We start from the raw sequence: 20,578 nt of genomic DNA on the forward strand, positions 1-20,578 counted from the left end.
GTCTGTAACCTCCCCCCCCCCCCCCCATTCTCTCTCTTGTCCTTTCCTTCCTGTCTCCATCTTCCAACTAAGTCCATACTTTAAAAACCTTGCTAAATCTTTAAACGTGCTGAAATATCAATAACCCAGGCAGTATTTTTATGAAAATCCCATTCAATTTCATGGCAGCCATTTTCCCCCCTTTCAAATAAAACAATGACGGATCCCTCCATTTTATTTCATTTTTTTACAATTGCCAGGCAAGGGACAGATTTGTTCATAAACCCTCATAAAAATCTGATCTGCAATAGAGCACTGAAGTGTGACATCAATTTTGTATTTCAGCATTTTTAAAGACATTTTCATGCAATACCTCCAAAACCCACAAAAATTGGTAGGAATCATTCAATGGGGGCCCCAAGAATTAAATGAACCACACCAATGGTACACTGACTTAATGGGGCAAATTATGTTTTCAAGAGGTCATATCCTCTGGCCCCCATCAACTGATTCCCACTAAATTTGGGCTGTTGGGAGTTTTTCATCATGCCCCGCCCTGGTATGATGTAGAAATGCTGAAGGGTTTTTGTGATGTCATCACTTTGGTACTCTATATATATTCTTCTCTTAGTGTGATTTACCACATGAAAGAGAATTAGTTGACAGATTCAGTCCCGTGAAACCGTTTGGAAGATATACAATGTAATTCAGTTTTAATCAACATGATCAGGTCATAATTTTACATACATGGTGCTATTCATTCATGAATGTTGACATATCCATACCTCAAAGGTACATAGTACAAACACTATTTTGGTTAATGATGATTTAACAGCCAAAACTTGAGATAAGCATCAGGATGCAAGGAGCAATTCACAACGACCATCGGAATTGATGCTAAGAATACAGTTGTCAGTACTACAATGTTCATGTAATTAATATGTATAAAGCACCAGGCCAACAGAATAGTATACAATCACAGAGCCAGTTTGCTTTCTATTTTTTTCAATACTGATAGGATAAGAAATAAACTAGTGGACACCATTTCATGAAAGTTGACAACACTGATTACATTGTCAGCTATGACAATTTCAGTGAAGTTCTTGGTTCCCATTGGCCAAGAATTGCTTGTAAGTGTTTACTATGGTAACTATTGGAGAATGACACATTGTCAGTGCTGACAAGCTTCATGAAACAGAGCCAGGGTAACAGATTACCAAGAAAAATTTAAGTGTTGCTTTACACAGGGGGGCTTGATATAAATCATTACTGATAAAATCTTGTACATGTATCTAAAACAAATTGCCATCTTATGACAGTGATAGTAGTTGAAATACAAGGATACTGTCACCCTTTTAAAAATATTTGTATGACTAGTAACATAATATTGCAGCAGGGTTAGATGGTCATGCTATGCAGTTTCGAAATCTGTGTAAACTGGACTGGGTAGAGTTAAAAGCAAGATAAAGGGGTTGTATTGACGCATTTTCCCATCATTAATCAATATAATATGAGCCTTTATGAGGCAAACGGAAATGAGTAAATTAACATAATATTTGAACTTTCCATTTTAGGCAAATCCAAGACTGCAACATATCAAAATACAAAGACAAATACTTGTAGAAAAGCAACACCATCATCCAACCAATAAATCATCTTCATATTTACACCATACATCATACATGCATCGAATAGGAGTCAACACTGGCTGTGGTCACATGTTATAATTAGATATTGTTCTAAATCTCCATCACTTTTCCTCATTCAGAACTCCTATTATATCGCCTTCCCTGAAGATGAAATATTCCTGTAAAAGAAAGAAAGAAAGAATGAAAATATATTATCATTAATAACATAAAAACATTGCAGTCAATGAAAAAGGGGACCTTCTGAGGATGTTTTATGTCATTCATAATGCTACGATCGGTTGCAAATACATGTGCATGCACGGTTGATGACTGATAAACTAAATAAAAGTTACATTTCAAAAGTTATCTTTATCCACCACTACGTGAACCACAAAATAAAATCATGACATGTGGAAAACATTTATTCCAAATGTTTCAGTACTTTACCTTCTCTTCAAATGAAACCTTGGTTCCTCCAAATTCTGGAAGTAGAACTTTATCACCAACATCTACAGCGACCTTGTGCACAGTACCCGACTGTGTTGGATGAGAAAAAAAAAGGCCAACAGAAGTAATTAAAAATGAGATAAATGTATGCCTCTGTTTGGTTGACAAGTTGCAATTGATATTTGGAGTTGAATGCGATTTTAACACTTTCTGCTACAGGCCCGTGGTCTGGTAAGATGTAAGAAATAATCATATCTTGAAGAAAAGACTAGGCTACTGATAAAATGCCTTGTTCATTTTGCTAATATTGCTGAATGATTTTTCTATCGGAATCAATTGGCAAAGAATACAGAATATTTGCCTGAGCAGTCATACTACGCAATGCAAGGTAATGGTACGATCACTCAGTGGTCTTTTGTTTGATTCTGTTGGATTTCCTACCACAAATTTATTTGAAAATGACAATAGTAGACACTAGTGGTCATGTTCACGTTATTAACAGCGAACTTCAACATAAAAAAAAATGTTGTGATTCCTACTGAAGCATAAAGTAAAGCAATGTACAGCTTTATAAATGAAACAACACCCTTTTCCCTTTCCTGCTGAATACTCACTGAATCTCTAGACCCTGCTCCTACTGCTACAACGGTAGCTTGATTGACCTTCTGCTGAGCCTTCTCTGGGATCATGATACCTCCTTTGGTCTTGGTCTCGGGGACAAGTCGTTCCACAAGGATCCGGTCAAACAGTGGTCTGAATCTCCTGAAAACAGCCTGAGAATATAAGATTTAAAAACAAAATAAAAATCTCAGGAAAAAAAAAAACATTTTGAGAGAAATAACTGATGTACTACACTGGTCAAGAATGTGTTGTAGTGACAAGCACTTTTATATAGTTTATCTATCTGCTATCCATATGGTTACATACGTATTCCCTTTTGGCGAGCCACATAACTCCTGGCTCTAGTCACAGCTCATGGTTCCCTATATAAGCCGAGTCATTCCTGTAGGTTAAGTAGTTGTTTGAGTTTGCTTCTAATGAATCCATAGCTGAAAGGGTGTATCACCTGGCCTGTGAACGTGACATACCCCGGCAGTATACATACTCCAGCTAGGACCCGACAGAGCGCTCTGCAACGGTACGCTTCGCATCAAACATCTTGTGCTTCTGTAGTTAATCTTCAACCAGGCCACCGAAGTACTTTCAGTGATCCATTATTAAGGTTAGCTCAGTAGTTCATGGTATAGTAGATATTATAAGTTAGGCCAGGCTACAACAATGTTTTTCTCCTGTACCATGGCAGTGGAGGTCAAGGAAAAGGGCTTATGGAAAGTGGGCATTGATCGACATAGGTAAAAGGCAAGAAGAGCAATAAAAAAAAGGTAGAAAAATAGCAAAAATAAAATAAAGGTGGGGATAAAAAGTATGAATGGGAAAACAAGTGATAAAATGTTGAGTTGCTCTATATTCTTCTTGAACTTCTCCCCCACTTCCTCACGCTCCCCTTCCAATTGATTTGTTCTTCTTCCCTTTCTCTTTCCCCTCCTCAATTTTAATTCCATGCATGCATGAATTCCTCCTCCTCTTCTCTTAGCTTTCCTCCTCTGAGTTTGATTCTCTTTTTATTAGAACTTTTCATTGTTTTACTCCAGAAGTTAAGCCTGTGTAAGGCCTTCTCCTCATTCAGACTCCTGCATTCTCAACCCCAGTTCCGAGTTCAAACTCAGCTCAGTCATTGAATATTGATCAACATCTGCTCACTTTTTGAAAGCCTAAGACTAAGTACCCCTCCGTCTCTGATCCCCCTCTATTTTTTTTTTAATGATAGTGATAACTGATAGTGATACATTGTCATTGGATCAGGATGTCCTACCAATCATCATCATCACCATCATGACCACCGGTAGTGGCGTGCACTACAAACTAAAGTACTACCAGACATTGCTGCTACACTCAATCAAACGGAATTAACGCAGTACCACTATCAAAGACAAAGTTCAAACAAGAATATTAACAATAACACGTTAATGCGCACAGCACACACAGAATTTAATGCCAGGGACTGCATGATCAAGCCAAGTCGAATTTCACATGATCTAGAACAACTAATATTTGAATGTATCAATATATTGTACATCTGAACGAAACATTCATATCGTATAAATTTTCTTACCATTTTATTTGAGGTTTATTTCCCTAAGATACGTTTAATTTTGACTATCCGGCAGTCTCGATCTCGACCCTTGTTGCACAGCACAGGTCCGCTCGGCTAATCACACGTGTTTAGCAAAAACAATGCTGCCGCGCGCGTACGCGTACGCATTGACGACCCCTCCCCCTTTCTTAAAAACCTCTCTAAAATTCCCCTTTCATAAATAAACTCATCTCATACATCGTCTATGAGACAGAGAAAAGGGACAATAATAATCGTCGTTCACATTTAATACACACAAATGGATTAATTTATCTACTTTGCAAGAACATAAAACATTGCATCACATCAGGGTCAGCGGCAGGGTCCCCGAACGTTCTAGAAACTTGATGATCGATCTCCTTTAGACTTTCTTGACAGCCGTTTGAAGTCAAGATAGTGTCGAGGGGCGTCAATGGGGGCATGGAATCCCGGCATGGAATATATGAATACAATCGAAATCATACAACTAAATATAGAATGGCATAAACATAAAATAATAGACGTAGTGTATAAAAGAAAACTGTTCGAAAAAAAAAAATGAATAGTCCTTGCATCATTCCTTATAGGTCCGTTGAGTTATCAGTATGTGGCCGTCTAATTTAAACTCCTGAGGGAAATTTCCTTTATTATGTGTCCCGTTTGTGCCCTGCATGTCACAGGCGTGTAGATGGCTTGGGAGCATTACACGGCCAAAAGGAATCGATCAATACATATAAAAAAATTATAATCATAGACATAAGATAAAGAGGCCGCTAAAAAAACAAAAAACTGACAATTTGAAATTTTAAACTGATTTTGTTTTAAACTGCATGAGACACCTGCATGCATGTTAATTGCCCCGGCTCAATTATTGTCTTTGCTCATTACCGGCTCATTATATACACTATATATACTTATGCATGTATGATTAGCGCAGTTTGATTTCAATTGGTTTTAACTGGAATATAACAATTTCCAGTTGAAACCATGCAATTGAAACCAGTTGGGCAACTGGAAATCCTAACTGGAACCCGTTGGTCAACTGGAACCAGTTGGGTAACTGGAAATGACTTCCAACTGGAAATGATTTCTAACTGGAACCAGTTGGGTTACTGGAAATCCTAACTGGAACAAACCAGTTGGGTAACTGGAAATCCCAACTGGATCCAGTTGGGTAACTGGAGATGACTTCTAATTGGTTTCCAATGGAAATTTTCCAGTTACCCAACTGGTTCCAATTGAAACGAGTTAATTTGCATATTATCTGCCAGTGTGCACAGATGAATGTTTTATGTGATTCATCATCATTTACAATGTACCTATTTAATTCTTTTCCATTTCAGGTACCATACTTGTTTCAGATAAGTGTTTAGAATGCTTAGCAGTGAAAACCATGTTAATAAATGTTTTAGATTATAATTAAAACAGATTATAAGGTCATAAGTACACCACTAACTGGTTACCAAATTAAATCAAATACAAATACATATATTTGAAGATCTTTCATATAAATATATATATATGAAAGTCTATTTTATCAATAATGAACGCCCTTTACATTGGTATTAATAGACATATAACATTGCTTCTTTGTTGGCATGAGCAATAGTTAATGCAAATTCTAATTCATTTGTATCTATAGAAAGTCAACAGGGGCCTAAGCTTTCGATCCTAGCAGAATCTTCGTCGGAGGCAAAATTTGTAACTAATTAAATTCATTCCAACTGGAAGTTCCAATCGGATCCAGTTGGAAACCAATTAGTTTCAACTGGTTCTGGTTGAAACCAGTTGCCTTCAATTGGTTCCAACTGGAACCCCTGATTGAAACCAGTTGCTTCCAATTGGATTCAATTGGTTTTAATAGGGAAATTGGAACCAATTGAAACCAGTTGCCTAATTGGTTTCAACTCAACCAATTGAAACCCATTGCCAACTGGTTCCAGTTGCCCAATTGGTTTTAACTGGAACCAATTGGCAACTGGTTTCATTTGGAATCAGTTGTTCCAATTTCCCTATTGAAACCAGTTGGCCAACTGGTTTCAATTCGTTTTGCTCTAATTGGTTTCAACTGGATTTTGGTCCTGGGTGGGGTGACTTAATTTGTGCTAGCTCTGCATGAATTCACCCTCACTCAAGTTCCACTTCTATGATAGGAAAGGGCGATATAATTTATAGGCCTATGTTGAATATATCAAAATCTATTTTTTTTTTTGAGCAAAAGTCCTATATCCCAGATAGTCCGCTTACAATTAACTTTTAAATGGAAATAACACAGAATTTTAATGAAAAATTGAGATGTCAAGGGCAAGGCCCTACGTAGTGGGCGTGCTGGGGTTATCGCACCCGACCAAAGTGGGCGCAACTGAGTGGCGAGTCTATAAACAAAACACTTTTTTCCTCCTGCTTGTCAAATCATATTTTTCTAATCGAAAGCACCTCTAGTGAAAACCTTTATTTTTTTAGTCTCATTTATTTATTTGTTTTTATTCATTTATTTATTTATTTATTCATTTATTCATTTATTCATTCATTTATTTATTCATTTATTTATTTATTTATTTATTCATTCATTCATTCATTTCTTCATTCAATTTTTTTCTGATCAAATTCACCTTCATCAAGTTCTGGAGTGAAACTTATTTTTACAAATGTTCATTTGCTTGACTGTCAAAATTTTACAAGCCAGCACCCCATCTTAAAAAAAATCCAGGCCCCTGTGGCATGTCTGGCACTAAAGCTTAAAGGTCAAGTCCATCTAAGAAACGTTTTGATTTTAATCAAACAAGCATTATAGGCCTAATACGCTGAAAATTTCATCAAAATCGGATAACTTAATAACAGTTTCGCTTATTTTTCACAAAACAGCTATATCAAGGAGTTATACAGTGATATCTCCTTGGTATATGCACAATCAGTGATATGCAAATTAGAGAGTCGGTGATGTCTATTCTCACTATTTCGTTTGTTTTGTATTGTTTGAATAATACAGTATTTCCATTTTTACCGATTTATATTACTGAACCAAAAAACATAATAACAATATGGTATACCACATGAGCCTCGCGGGGATATAGGCCTAACTTTTTTTCGCAGGACAATGAGGCTAAAATTAGAATATTTCATATAATAAAATACAAATAAATAGTGAGTGGGTGATATATGTCATCAGTCCCCTCATTTGCGTACCGACCAGGAATGTGAATATTGTTTGTGAAACTTAAACGAAACTTATAAATGTCATTTCTATTTCTTATTTTACATCCAAATTTGATGAAATTTTCAGTGTTATGCTTGTAGGGGTTTTCTCCTTTTATTCAAATCAACTTTTTGTTGGGGTGGACTAATTGTCCTTTGAAAAAATGCCGCATGGGAGCATTTCCCCGGGCACATTTCCAGTCACTTAAATAGTCTCCCAGCACATACTCATATTTGACACTTATAATTCAACCAACCATGTCTAGAATAAAGACTAGATGCCAAACTCTAATCTTTGTCTAATGTTGCACAAATTTATGAGTTAAATTATAAAGAGAAACTAAAAAGAATGGAGCAAACTTTAAACTGCTGGCGAACTAGAAACCTTTCTCTAATTGGTAGAATCTGTGTTGTCAAAACTCTTATTTTGCCACAGTTAATCTATCTTTTTTCTGTTCTTTCTGTTAAATTACCCAGAGCCTTTTTTAAAGAATTAAATAAATTATTTTTTAAATTTATTTGGAATGGAGGCAAGGATAGAGTTCAACGTAAGATAATGTGTAATGATTATACTCAGGCTGGACTAAAAATGATTGACCCTTTTTCTTTTGCATGTGCTCAAAAAATGGTCTGGGTAAAACACCTATTGGATGAGAATTTTGATGCTCCATGGAAAAAGATTGAAGTAGCCTTTTTAGAAAAAATTAATCATGATATTCAAATTTTGTGGAAATCTCATGCTCCTGAGAGCATTTTAAACAGTCTTGGTAATATACAATTAGCTGAAGCATTGAGAATGTGGTATTCATTTAGGGAGGAAGCTGCTGTCGAATGTTATGGTAAACATTTTTCAGATTTGAGTGGTTGTCAACTCCTGTGGTATAACAAATTGATTCGTTCAAAATCTAAACAGTATCTTAATTATCCAATGTGGCATGAGAGAAATGTATTAATGTTATCTGACTTATTTAATCCTCCTCTTTTAGGTCACAAACTCTTTGAAGAGCTTGTGTTAGATTTTGGAATCCCCCAAACAGACAGAAGGAAATATAATTATTTTACTTAAGTGCATCCCTGAAGAATGGTTGGTGAGTTTTGACCCTGATATTATTGGTGTTCATGAAACAATTGTACATAAATTGTTGAGTTATAAAAAAGTCCCTAGACATTCATACATTTTATTTAGGGGATCACACACACCTGACAAAAGATACTCTTATTGGGATGAACGTTTACCAATACCAGTATCTATCGATTGGGAAAAGGTACACTACACAATTTTTTTTTGTACCATTGATACTAAATTAAGATCTTTCTATTTTAAGATTTTTCATAAAGCCATAGCATTAAATGATTTTTTGTATAAGATTAAATCTAAGGATTCACCCAATTGTGTTTTCTGTGATAAAAGTGAGGAAACAATTATCCACCTGTTTTGCGAATGTGAAAGGGTAATTCCTATTTGGCAATCCCTTTTAACGAAAATTTCCCAAAATAATGTTCAAATAAATGGTTCTAATTTTGAAAAAATGTTCGGACTCTCAACTGATAAGTTCATTTCATACCTTTTTTTACTTTTGAAGTATTATATTCATACATGTAAATTTAAGAATAATCCTCCAAGTTTTGCTCATTTTAAAACATTTGTTAAAAAACAACAAGACTTGGAATATTTGATAGCTAAGAAAAAAAATAAGTTGCCCGCTCACTTTAAGAAGTGGCGATTCACCTTATAATTTGGTTTTAAAAAATGTCAGTATAGGTTACATGATAACTAACACTGTATATTTTGTATAACAGGTTTAGTGTCCCATTTTTTTATATAATACTGCACTGTATTGGTTATAATTATGGTTGTAGACATCAGATCCCATTTTTTCATGCAACTTGTATCTCAGTCACCTTGATATACTTATTCGTTTAAAAACCTCCATAATTATGTCGTCTTGGATAACCAGTTGTGCTTTTTAATCCTATGAATAGTTGTTTGGAAACCACTTCATATAATCATAGCTTGTATATTTTGTTTTGTCTACTTTATTTACCAAATCACCTATCTTTGTTTAGATAACACTGATATTAAGTCATCGCATTGCCACATTCCTTTTTTTTTGGGGGGGGGGGGTGGGGGAGGATAAGTGGGTAGGTTTTTTTTTTTTTTTAAATTATTATTATGGTTGTTATTTTTTGTGTAACTAAATTGTGTTTATGTGATTTGCAATCACCTATTAATCATTTGTAAATTTTGTGATTTATTTCAATTTGTATAATAAAAACAGAATTATTAAAAAAAAAAGTCTCACTACTTCAGACTCTGCATTAAGCACTAATTGCGCAAACTAATTCTGTACCTGCAGACTATACCTTTTATAGGCATGTCTTTGAATGAATTTAGATAAATGACTAAACAGAGTCTAACATCCCATCGGTTGTGTTCTAATCGATTACATATGACGGTAGAATTCAAGGGTAGCCCTGTAACCTGTATGAATATAAAATTATGAAAAACTTCTTGATTTTAAAGCCATAAATTGCTCCCACTGTCCCATCATTGAATATTGTAGATATCAATAAAAATAAAAAAGCCATAACATCATTTCAAAGCAATCAATTCTACGTTTAATTTACCCAATGAGATGTGTATTTATTTGGTTATGTGGGTGCAGGGCACTCGAAAATGTTTAAATGCCCTTGATTATGCAATATTCGTGCGTGCGAGGCTTTGATGCAGCACGTGCGAACATTCGAGATTACACGTGCGCGTGCAACCAACGTGAGCTGGTTTACCGGCATTTGTCACTGATCTCAGCCGTAACTCCCCCGAAGACCTGCCCTGGACAAACTGGTGGTGTAACTTAACAAAATCTCATCTTCTATTTACATAAGGCGTAAGTAAGATTTTATTTATTAATGTAGCTTTGTTCTTTGAACGCATAGGCACATTTTAGAAGTCAAATTAGAAGTGAAGTGTGCCCCCAACAACATTCTTTTTAAGTTTTGTTTTTAATTTCTGCCGAATTCTGGATGTCTGAACTAACGTTAGTCTGACTCTGATTCTGAATCTGAATGCTCTGTCTTTCTTTTCTATTAATGTTAGCATGGTTAGTACTTATTCCACATTTCTTTTCACAATTTAAATGTCATTTCAACACAAGTTCGATCTTGCAATCTTCTGTTTCTTTCAGTTTCAACCAATATTATTAGTACATATTGTCGATTGTTATCATAGTACAAGTACAAGCATGACTGATGACAAGCATGACAAGGACAACTACAACTTACAAGTACAACTACAAGACAGACAGTTTTTGTTGACCAAAACTAGTAACAAGCTTCGGTCTCTGTAATACTAAAAGGCTTAGGCTAATTGTTGATAAAATAATTTACTTTCCCTACGCAAATTCCGATTTTACTTATATCAGGGGCCGCGGAAGCGGGGGGGCTGGACCGGCTTCAGCCCCCCCCCCCCACTTTTTTCCAAAACCGTGTACAAAAACGTAAAAATGACCATATGATTGTGATTTTTTGCGCGGTCAGCCCCCCCACTTTGAAAACCGTTCCGCGGCCCCTGCTTATATAACTACAGTATCAATTTCTATATAGAAATCGGTAAGTAATGATAATTTACTTACCAAACGGACTTCTTTCTGCTCCAAACATAGTCCAGATTGGACCTTGGTGTTTGGAAGTTCTCTTTCCCAAAGCTAACATAGAGGGCACATGAGCCACTGATCTTCTCTGAGTCTGAGCAATGAATCAGCGCCATCTTCCCTGAGGAGGGAAGATGAGTCCGTGGATTGGTGCTGATTAGAGAGTGGGAGTCATGTCATGTGCCCTCTATGCTATGTTAGCTTTAGGAAAAGAACTTCCAAACACCAAGGTCCAATCTGAACTACTCCGAACATCGGATGTCTTCGCTTAGCTGCGAGCGACTTTGTTCTGAAAACGAGTGCACGCACGTCAACAGCACGCATTTCCAATACAATCGGCCGATATGTCCGATGTTTGGGACCACCCCTTTATCCACCACTGTTGCTTAGGCATGCCTCAGCAAACTAAAAACTGAAGCCAGGCAGTGCTTGGTCAACTTTAGTTTATTTTAGTTGGTTCAAAATTTTCACAAAACAACGAGCTTATAAATGAACAAGGTAACATTCTCACTGTCTTCCTTTCCTACAGCACTCAAGCTTCCATCATGTACAGACTATCCAGCGTCCTCCGACCTTTGACCTCCCGGGCCCTGACCCCATCAGTAAACAGAGTCGTGTGCCCACATCTTGCCAGAAGCTATGCCAAGGATATCAAGTTTGGTGCAGAGGCTAGGGGTATGATGCTTCAGGGCGTTGACCTCCTTGCAGATGCTGTAGCAGTCACAATGGGCCCCAAAGTGAGTTGATGGTCAATAGGGGGCAGGGGTTTCTTAGTTTGGTGGGAATTTGCCAGCATTTAAATTTAACTTCAAATTGAAGAGACAGCAATGAAGAAATTTTTTTTCTTGTACAGTTTGTTATACATGTATGTACAGTGCTGTGGGAGATCTATTGTGCATCTCCGGGCTTTTTGAGCCATACAAAACAATCCTTTGGTTTGTTTGTCACTTATCAGCCTGTTCTTGCTTGCCATAAAAAGATGATTTTTTGTTGTAGCAGATAGGTTTAATCAATCAAACAGCCAACTGATTCCTGCTGTAAGTCAAATAACCTTCTAAGACAAAGCAATTTTTCAGGATCAGATGATGAGATCAGATAACTGATAATCTTTTCTTTCTGTGCTTAATTGTCCTCCATCTCTATACAAAAATTGTATAATTTATTTATGTAGGCTAATGTTAAAAGAAAAGTGCTTCACTGCCAAGGTGGCTTCTTTTGTTTGTTTGTTGTGTGTATGAACAAGTTCACTTGTTCCTCAAGAGCTATTGAATTAACTAAGTTTTCCAAAATCTTTGTCCTTGACTGCTCGTTCTACTTTCTTCCATCATGCTAACTTTCCCTTTTTGTAATTGACAGGGACGTAATGTAATTATAGAGCAAAGCTGGGGTGGTCCTAAAATCACAAAAGACGGTGTCACAGTCGCCAAAGCCATTGAACTCAAAGACAAATGGCAGAACGTTGGAGCTAAACTTGTCCAGGACGTTGCAAATAACACGAACGAAGAAGCCGGGGATGGAACCACGACAGCAACAGTATTGGCACGAGCTATCGCCAAGGAGGGTTTTGATAACATCAGCAGGGGAGCCAACCCTACAGAAATCAGGAAGGGCATTATGAACGCTGTTGATGTCGTTGTTAAGGAGTTACAGAGACAGTCCAAACCAGTTACAACACCAGAAGAAATTGCACAGGTGAACTGTCCTACTTGTTAAATACCTAATTAACCCATTGGAGACTAGCAATTTATACTATGACATATTTTCTATGGACCCCAGCCCACATTATGCAGCTTCAGTCTATATTGGGTTAACAAAACTTTACTACTCTGTATTTCAGATATAAATATTGTGCTGTTTGGAATATATCATTTGTGCTATTTTCAGTAGGTTGTACAGTCAAGCAATATTTTACTTTGCCAATGCTGCTTTTGAAGAGGAAGAAATTTGGTATTTCCAGTTTACAAATCAAATTATAATAAAGTAAAATAACAGCCTTTATGAGGCAACGATTATCAAGTTGCTTTTTCAATTACGCACTCTATCCAATCAGTTATAGGTGATAGTCGTGAATTGAATATTTTCTAGTTGATAACGATCAGGGATGTAGTCAAGGCGGGCCTTAGCATCAGCCTTGTGACATGGAACTATCGCTCGCTTCTGTATCCCTGAGAATGACCCACAGTTAATTGTGCCACTTTAAATCACCCTCATGTTATTCAATCTCATATGTTAAGCAATTTTTTGACCAAACTATCCAAAACCTGACAACTCTATGATTAAAATTCAGCTTCACTCAATTATAGCCAGTTTCACTTTTACTTTCCTCTTGCTACAGGTTGCTACCATCTCAGCTAACGGAGATGCAGGAATCGGTGAACTCATCTCCAGGGCGATGAAGAAGGTCGGGCGGCATGGTGTTATTACCGTCAAGGATGGCAAGACATTAAATGATGAGCTCGAGGTCATTGAGGGTCTCAAGTTTGACAGAGGATACATCTCGCCATATTTTATCAACTCAGCTAAAGGTATTGCATTTGGGTGAAATTTGTGGTGATGCACAAGATTGTAGAAAAGCTTCAACAAAAGAGTGAATTGAAGTTGAATTTTTTCAAAAAAAGAATGTTCTCTTTATGTGTTTCACCAAGACTTTGCAAAAGACCTAATTTGAAGAGAGTAATAAAAAGAACTAGTGATATGCATCTAACTTGCACAATTGCAATATAATAAAATTACAAAACAAGTTTGCTTGTATAGGAAAAACTACTTATCCGGTTACTGTTATGTGTCATTATGTCTTTGCAAAATTGTCTGAAAAGGTCTGGTTAAAATGTGTTGACTGTGGTCTCCAAAGTTTTACATGTAGCTGTGCAAGTTTTCTTTGAATATCTACAGATTTGTGAAGAGCCATGGCATCATTCAACTCTATCATTTGATGAAAAGCTTTTAAACCATCCATGTTTACAACCTTGATTCCTTTTCCTTCCAGGTCAAAAGGTTGAATTCCAAGATGCTCTCCTGTTGCTATGTGAGAAGAAGATCTCAACCATCCAAGCCATCGTCCCAGCCTTGGAGCTTGCCAATGCTCAGAGGAAACCTCTCGTCATCATCGCTGAGGACATCGATGGGGAAGCTCTAAGCACATTGGTTCTTAATAGGTAAGCTCTGTCTAGAGACCTAGGGAATGCTTCAACAACATGCTTATAATGTCATGCATGAACTTACAAACCATTGAATTGAAACGGGTTCTTGTAGAGTTGGGCCTTTCCATCAAGTTGGGGCAAACATTGTGACATTTCAGCCTAACCCAAAACTTATTATTTTACACATTTATTGTTTGTGGGCTTACATATTAAAGACCTTTTACTGGAAATTTTGGGGCATTTAGACTAATCATTTATGATGTTATTGAGCAAAATAGTGTACTGTAACATGGAAACAGTGTCTGTGTAGCATAGCGATAATATCATTTGGTCCTTTAAGTCAAATTATGGCAATTAGGTTGACCAAAACTTGATGCAATATGCAAATTCACTAGGTAGCGAAATACCTCAGATTTCCAATGCATAGTTTTGTTTTTATGAGAAAATCTAAAATTGTCTCTATGCTACCCAGTGTCCACTAAATGTGACATTTCCCAATGCTACATAGACACTGATTGAGATGTGTTGATCTGATATTAAAGTTTTGTCTTTCCTCCTGAAGGTTAAAGGTTGGTCTTCAGGTAGCAGCAGTCAAAGCACCAGGGTTTGGTGATAACAGGAAGAACCAGCTTCATGATATGGCCATCTCTACAGGAGGAATTGTAAGTAATCGCTTTCCCTTTCTCTGGCTAACATGCAGAGATGTAGCCCTGTTGATTGTAATATAAACTTTAGGTAACTTACCAAGCATCTCTGCCATGTCTTTTATTGGTAAGAATCCTACCTTTTAGGCACTCAGGGACATTTTACAGTCACTTTCCCTTCATTCTTTCTTGTTTTGTGATGAAATGTGAGGATTTGTTATGAAAATTTGCTTGAGGATTCTTGTGGAAAATACACTTCTCTGGCTTTTGGTAATGCGCCTAAGAAAGTTCAACCCAAGTCAAAATATTTCACCTCCGTCTTTTACTTTTAATAAGGTCTATCCAATGAGGGGGGGGGTAGAATGTTCCACTCTTATTGGCTAATTCTGGTGTTTAAAGATAGATCTTTTCAGTCATTCATGAGTAAGCTGACATTACAGGCAACATTTAATATTCAAAACTCAAATATTGTGACATAGTATTAGCAACATGGTCATAAGGCATGACTAAGTCCACAAATTTATTGTTAATGATAAAAAATACATTACAGACAATACAGTTTGTCTTTTAACCCTTTCTCCCACTTTCTCTACCCCTTGTTTGTCAGGTATTTGGTGATGAAGCTATGGATGTTAAGATTGAAGATGTTCAGGTCCAGGATCTAGGTCAGGTCGGTGAGATCGCCATCACCAAGGACGATACACTCATTCTCAAGGTATCTATTTATCCCAAAGTCTGACTCTTTTTCTTTTATAATTTATATTTCATCTTTAAACACAAATGTGAAGTATAGTTATAATAATATGACACTGAAATGATACAAAAGTACTGTCACAGAAAATATGACAAGACCCTGTTGCATAAAAGATTTTTTTGTAATTTTGTTTGTAACTCTGCTGTCCAGTGGTAATTTTCATACAATTTTTTAATTTTGATTGGCTGTTAAGAATAGTGACCATTGAAGTCACCATTGGATTGCAACTTAACCGTAAGAGTATTTTTTTATGCAATGGGGGCCCTGGCCTGCTAGAGTATATATATATATATATATATACTACTACTAAAGTTTGGCTTTTATTTTTTAACAGGGTAAGGGCAGGCAAGAGGATATTGACACGAGAGTGGCTGAGATCGCTGAACAGATTGAGAACACAAACTCAGAGTATGAGAGGGAGAAGCTGAATGAAAGGCTAGCCAAGCTTTCTGATGGTGTAGCAGTACTGAAGGTAAGAAATATTAATTCTAAATCCTGGTGAGGCCGCTTCCTTACTTAACAGGTTGAGAATATCGAACCCAGGTCAATGTTTAAATCCTATAGACTTCTCACTAGCTGCAATGTTTGTTGGGACATCAGATGGATCATCATCAAGCAGTCATCAAAAGAAATCTTTGCAATAGAGTCAAAGTTTGTGTTAGAATGGTTACTGACCGTTTCCTATTTTCATAGGTTGAGATATGGCCGGTTATCCATTGTGCGCATTGGTGTCTTTGTAAATCGCAGACATATTTTGCAGTAAATTACACTTTTGTCACTTGATTCCTTTTGTCAGTGAAAGGGAGGATAGTTATATTGCTTTCTTTATCTTTTTCAGGTTGGTGGTTCAAGTGACGTTGAAGTAAACGAGAAGAAGGATCGTGTGAACGATGCCCTGAATGCCACCAGGGCTGCCGTAGAGGAAGGCATCGTGCTTGGTGGTGGTACCGCCCTCATCAGGTGTCTACCATCGCTTGAAAACATCCCAGCTGAAAATGCTGATAAGAAGATTGGTAAGATAAAAAGGAATTTAAGAGCCAAATTCAAGAAATTGTAGTAAACAATTATTTCAAAAAAAAGTCTTTAGAATGAAGAGGATTTGAAATGATAACTTTTGATATCATTAAAGCAATCCAGATGTTGTATACAGTAATAAAAGATGCTGAAAACCTCTGACATGTATAACCACAAGAGGGTACATATCTACGTATATGGAGAAAAGAGACATCTGATGGCAAAATCCCTTGCTTATTTACAGATTATTTGGCAATTCATCCACAGTCTTTACGTCAAGGAATGACTATGAAATACAACCTTTGCTTCTCTTTCTGCAGGTGTGGAGATTGTCAGGAGAGCGCTTCGCATCCCAACCCAGACCATCGCCAACAACGCTGGTGTAGAGGGCGCCCTCATTGTTGAGAAGGTGATCGATGCGGCAGAAGGGATTGGTTATAATGCAATGGAAGGAGAGTTTGTTGACATGGTCCAGGCTGGTATTATTGATCCCACAAAGGTAAGTTGACATTGATTTTAAAAAATTCAAATTATACATGCTTGGTTCAAGTTCATCTACAATAACCAAGATTATTCATTTAGGCCTCAAAATTGAACTTCGGTATCTTGTCAAAACAGAGCAAGATCTTTCTTGCAGGAATCCTGCAAGTGGCCTTTCATTACCAATTCTCACGTTTCAACATAGATTTAAAAAAATAGAGAACGCAGGAAAGCTGCTATGAAAAGATGCATAGTGCCTTTGTAACAGGATACCTTCTCAAAGACAAGGCACAGACTTTTGACAAAGTACCGTGAGAAAAGTAAGTTATCTGAAACATGACATGCAAGAATTTCTTGGACTGCTGAAAAGTTCGGATCTCTCCAAGTTTCTGCTTTCAGACCCATCTGATTACCAAACTACCTGTTTACTTTTGAGAAGTTGTTCATTCCTCATACTACCTGATTAAATGATTTTTCACATTCATACCCATCTAAACCAGAACTTTTGGGGGCAAGTTCTCAAAGTTATCAGCAGGAGTATTGAGTTATGGGTAATATAAGTATTAACTGATTTGCAGACGTGTGCAGTTAAAAAAAAACACTGCCAGAAACCCAGTTAAGGCCCTACAATGGTGTTTGCACCTGTTCTACTCGCCCAACAACAAACATCGGGTTATTGAATCATCAGCACTTACATTTTGATCTTTTCTTTTATACCTATAGGTTGTAAGGACAGCACTCGTGGATGCATCGGGTGTGGCCTCCCTCCTGGCGACAGCCGAGACCGTCATCACTGAGATTCCTAAAGAGAAGGAAGAGATGCCAGGCGGTGGTATGGGAGGCATGGGCGGTATGGGAGGAATGGGTGGTATGGGGGGCATGATGTGAGGCTAGCTGCACCCCGATCAGGGGAAACTAGATAAGGGTGATTATTTTATATATAAGAGATAACTATTTGAATGTATAACAACATGAATGGAAATGTACATGATTGTGATTCCAGAGATTTGAGAAGACGCGACCAGCCATGCACCGACGATCATTATGAGGAAGAAGAAATCATCGGCTGCCTCTAAGAATCCTATATGGGGGTGTTGCAAGAAACCTAAAGCCAATTGCAAGACAGTAGTCGTCCCAAGGTTCTCAAAAGCAATCAAAATTCTTGCTATTATTTGCCTTCTTTGCAAGTGATGGCTTGGCCTACTTTTTCTAAAGAAAATCTTAATTGACTTGCTGTCTGTGAAAATTATCTATTAAATGCTTATTTGTGGTTGGTATTTGCAATCGATAAAGATATCTTTCTTTCAACACCTCCTTAGAGTATGAAGTCAGTAATGTAAATGTTCCTCAAACCTGTCACAAATCTTGTACTAGATCAGCAGACTTGCCTATCTGTGTGATCATGACTGGTTGTTATGGTAGAAAACCGCTGTTTGGTTGTCAGCGGTGTTCTGTGAATAAGCCAGTTCAAAGGTCTTTGATATGTTGAAAGGACTGCCCCTCAGCACAAGTGTATGACAATAAATGTGCAAATATATCCTGACTTTTTTATGTAGGATGGTACTGGAGTGATGATAAAGCTAGGCATTTTATGACCAAATGGTGACACACAATGGATTGTTTTTGTTCCTCTACATTGTACATTATGAATAGCTGCATGTGTATACATCTGATTAAATGTATTATTTCCAATGAAAGTGATGCATATTTGTGGGCAAGGGATTGATTTGGTTTGGGACTTTTTTGGGAACTGTTCTTTAAATAATCATATGAAATTAAGAGGGATTTTAAATCCATGCTTTGATTTGTTTTTGATTAAATGGTTTCAATTGTTGCTTATATGTATGAGAGAATTTTTTGGTACTTCTATCTTATTTTCATTTCTCACTAAGAACTTTTACATTTGTTTTTTTATTTTCAATTTGTTGACCAATCATGATAACTTGAAGTATGTGTATTTTCGAAGGAGCAGATATGAAATATTAGTGTATGTATTTTGATACACGTTAAAAGTGGCTACAGGGATATTAAAATTTGATCCACTTTTCATTTTAAAAAATGAAAGAAAGTTACGAGACTATCGACTCCTATACAAAATAAATTGTTGTGGAGTAATTATGCTTGAAATTGCTTATGTATGGCATTGAAATATAGATCGTTTTGTCATGTTTCTGTCTGAATGTACCCAATTTATAAATATGTGATTATCAGGTGCGGTACTTTGAAGAAAATCATTTGAGAAACTTCCTATGTAAATTGCTACTGCAAATATGAATGTTTGTATTCCATCATTGTGGAGTAATTTCTTGAAATAAAAAGAAAAATATTCCCATTATTACTGATGTTTCCAAAGTCTTGAGGTTACTTTATTTCAATTTGTGTGAGTATCTTCCAAACAGAGAGCGAGGTCATAATTATGAAAGTGGTGTACATGAGAAGTAAGTTGAGTTGGAAATGTGAATTTATCTGGAATAGAAATAATGAAGTGAGAAATACTAATGTGTTGCTGTTGCATGTTTTGTGTATGGGAGGTGATCTCTGTATTTTGAGAACAGACTTCCAACCCACCCTCATGGTAGATCATAAAATCAAACATACGATCAATAGCTAAGCTTCATGTAACGAGGCCCAGAACATACGAACAGGCAAACTAAAATTGTTAATGCTTGTAGAATGTTGAAATGAGTCATAAGGCCCAAATTCACAAAGGTGATTATATAGCCATTGATTGAACCCACGGTTAAAGCAGATTTCCTGTATAAATTATGCTTGATTTACCATGTATTAAAAACTGTCCAATACTAATGCAAGCTTTTGTTAAAGTGCGCCAATTTGACGCCTGTTGCCATGGTTTAGTATGCTAATTTATACACGAGTCCACTATTTACTCATTAATTCAAAAGCGCGCAGCATTGGACATTTTCTAATACCCCTTTCATAAACCCAATTATGCGGCTAATAGCAGCATAATTTGGTCGTAAAATCGGAGGAGGACCAGAGTTATCCGCATTATTTTGATGCTGCAATTATCCGCATAATAGCGGCATCGGGACAAGATTTTGAGTTTATGAACGCATTTCCAAATAATGCGGATAATTGCCATGGTGCGGTCACAGGGTCACCCTTTTCCAACACAACCGCATCGGAGGGGGCGTGTGCAGTTGTCATGACGATTATCCACCTTTTTCAGGACGGGCGCTCGTAAAAATACTGCAGATTATTTTCGGAGTTTGTGAACGCAATTTTATTGAATTATCCGCATCACTCTTAGGCGGCTAATTGGAGGATGGGTTTATGAAAGGGGTATAATATACGTGGTCAATAAGCATAATCTATACAGGAAATCTGCATAAACCATTGGTTCAACCGATGGTTTTCAAAATAACCTTTGTGAATTTGGGCCAAGAGTCTTTAGAATGCTGAAAAAGTGCTACCGGGTGGGTGTTTGATAAAGCTGTAAGTTACAAGCGACTG

General features: G+C 36.9%; 2 protein-coding genes across 2 annotated transcripts; one reads left to right on the top strand and one right to left on the bottom strand.

Moving 5' to 3' along the window:
• Positions 1–675: 675 nt before the first annotated feature.
• On the bottom strand, positions 676–4,533 carry LOC129274670 (10 kDa heat shock protein, mitochondrial-like). Its single transcript, XM_064108499.1, has 4 exons — positions 4,228–4,533; positions 2,669–2,827; positions 2,055–2,144; positions 676–1,786 (listed from the first exon to the last, which is right to left on the bottom strand). The coding sequence occupies exons 1-4, from the start codon at positions 4,228–4,230 to the stop codon at positions 1,730–1,732; spliced, it is 309 nt and encodes a 102-aa protein (XP_063964569.1). The 5' UTR covers positions 4,231–4,533; the 3' UTR covers positions 676–1,729.
• Positions 4,534–10,119: 5,586 nt separating this feature from the next.
• Positions 10,120–19,439, top strand: LOC129275181 (60 kDa heat shock protein, mitochondrial-like). Its single transcript, XM_064108500.1, has 11 exons — positions 10,120–10,310; positions 11,602–11,809; positions 12,429–12,764; positions 13,408–13,597; positions 14,059–14,227; positions 14,775–14,874; positions 15,464–15,571; positions 15,945–16,082; positions 16,449–16,623; positions 16,945–17,123; positions 17,828–19,439. Exons 2-11 carry the CDS (start codon positions 11,618–11,620, stop codon positions 17,990–17,992), a joined length of 1,752 nt encoding a protein of 583 aa, XP_063964570.1. The 5' UTR covers positions 10,120–10,310; positions 11,602–11,617; the 3' UTR covers positions 17,993–19,439.
• Positions 19,440–20,578: the final 1,139 nt, after the last annotated feature.

Source organism: Lytechinus pictus, chromosome 13 (genome assembly GCF_037042905.1).
Source record: "Lytechinus pictus isolate F3 Inbred chromosome 13, Lp3.0, whole genome shotgun sequence".
Lineage (NCBI taxonomy): Eukaryota > Metazoa > Echinodermata > Echinoidea > Temnopleuroida > Toxopneustidae > Lytechinus > Lytechinus pictus.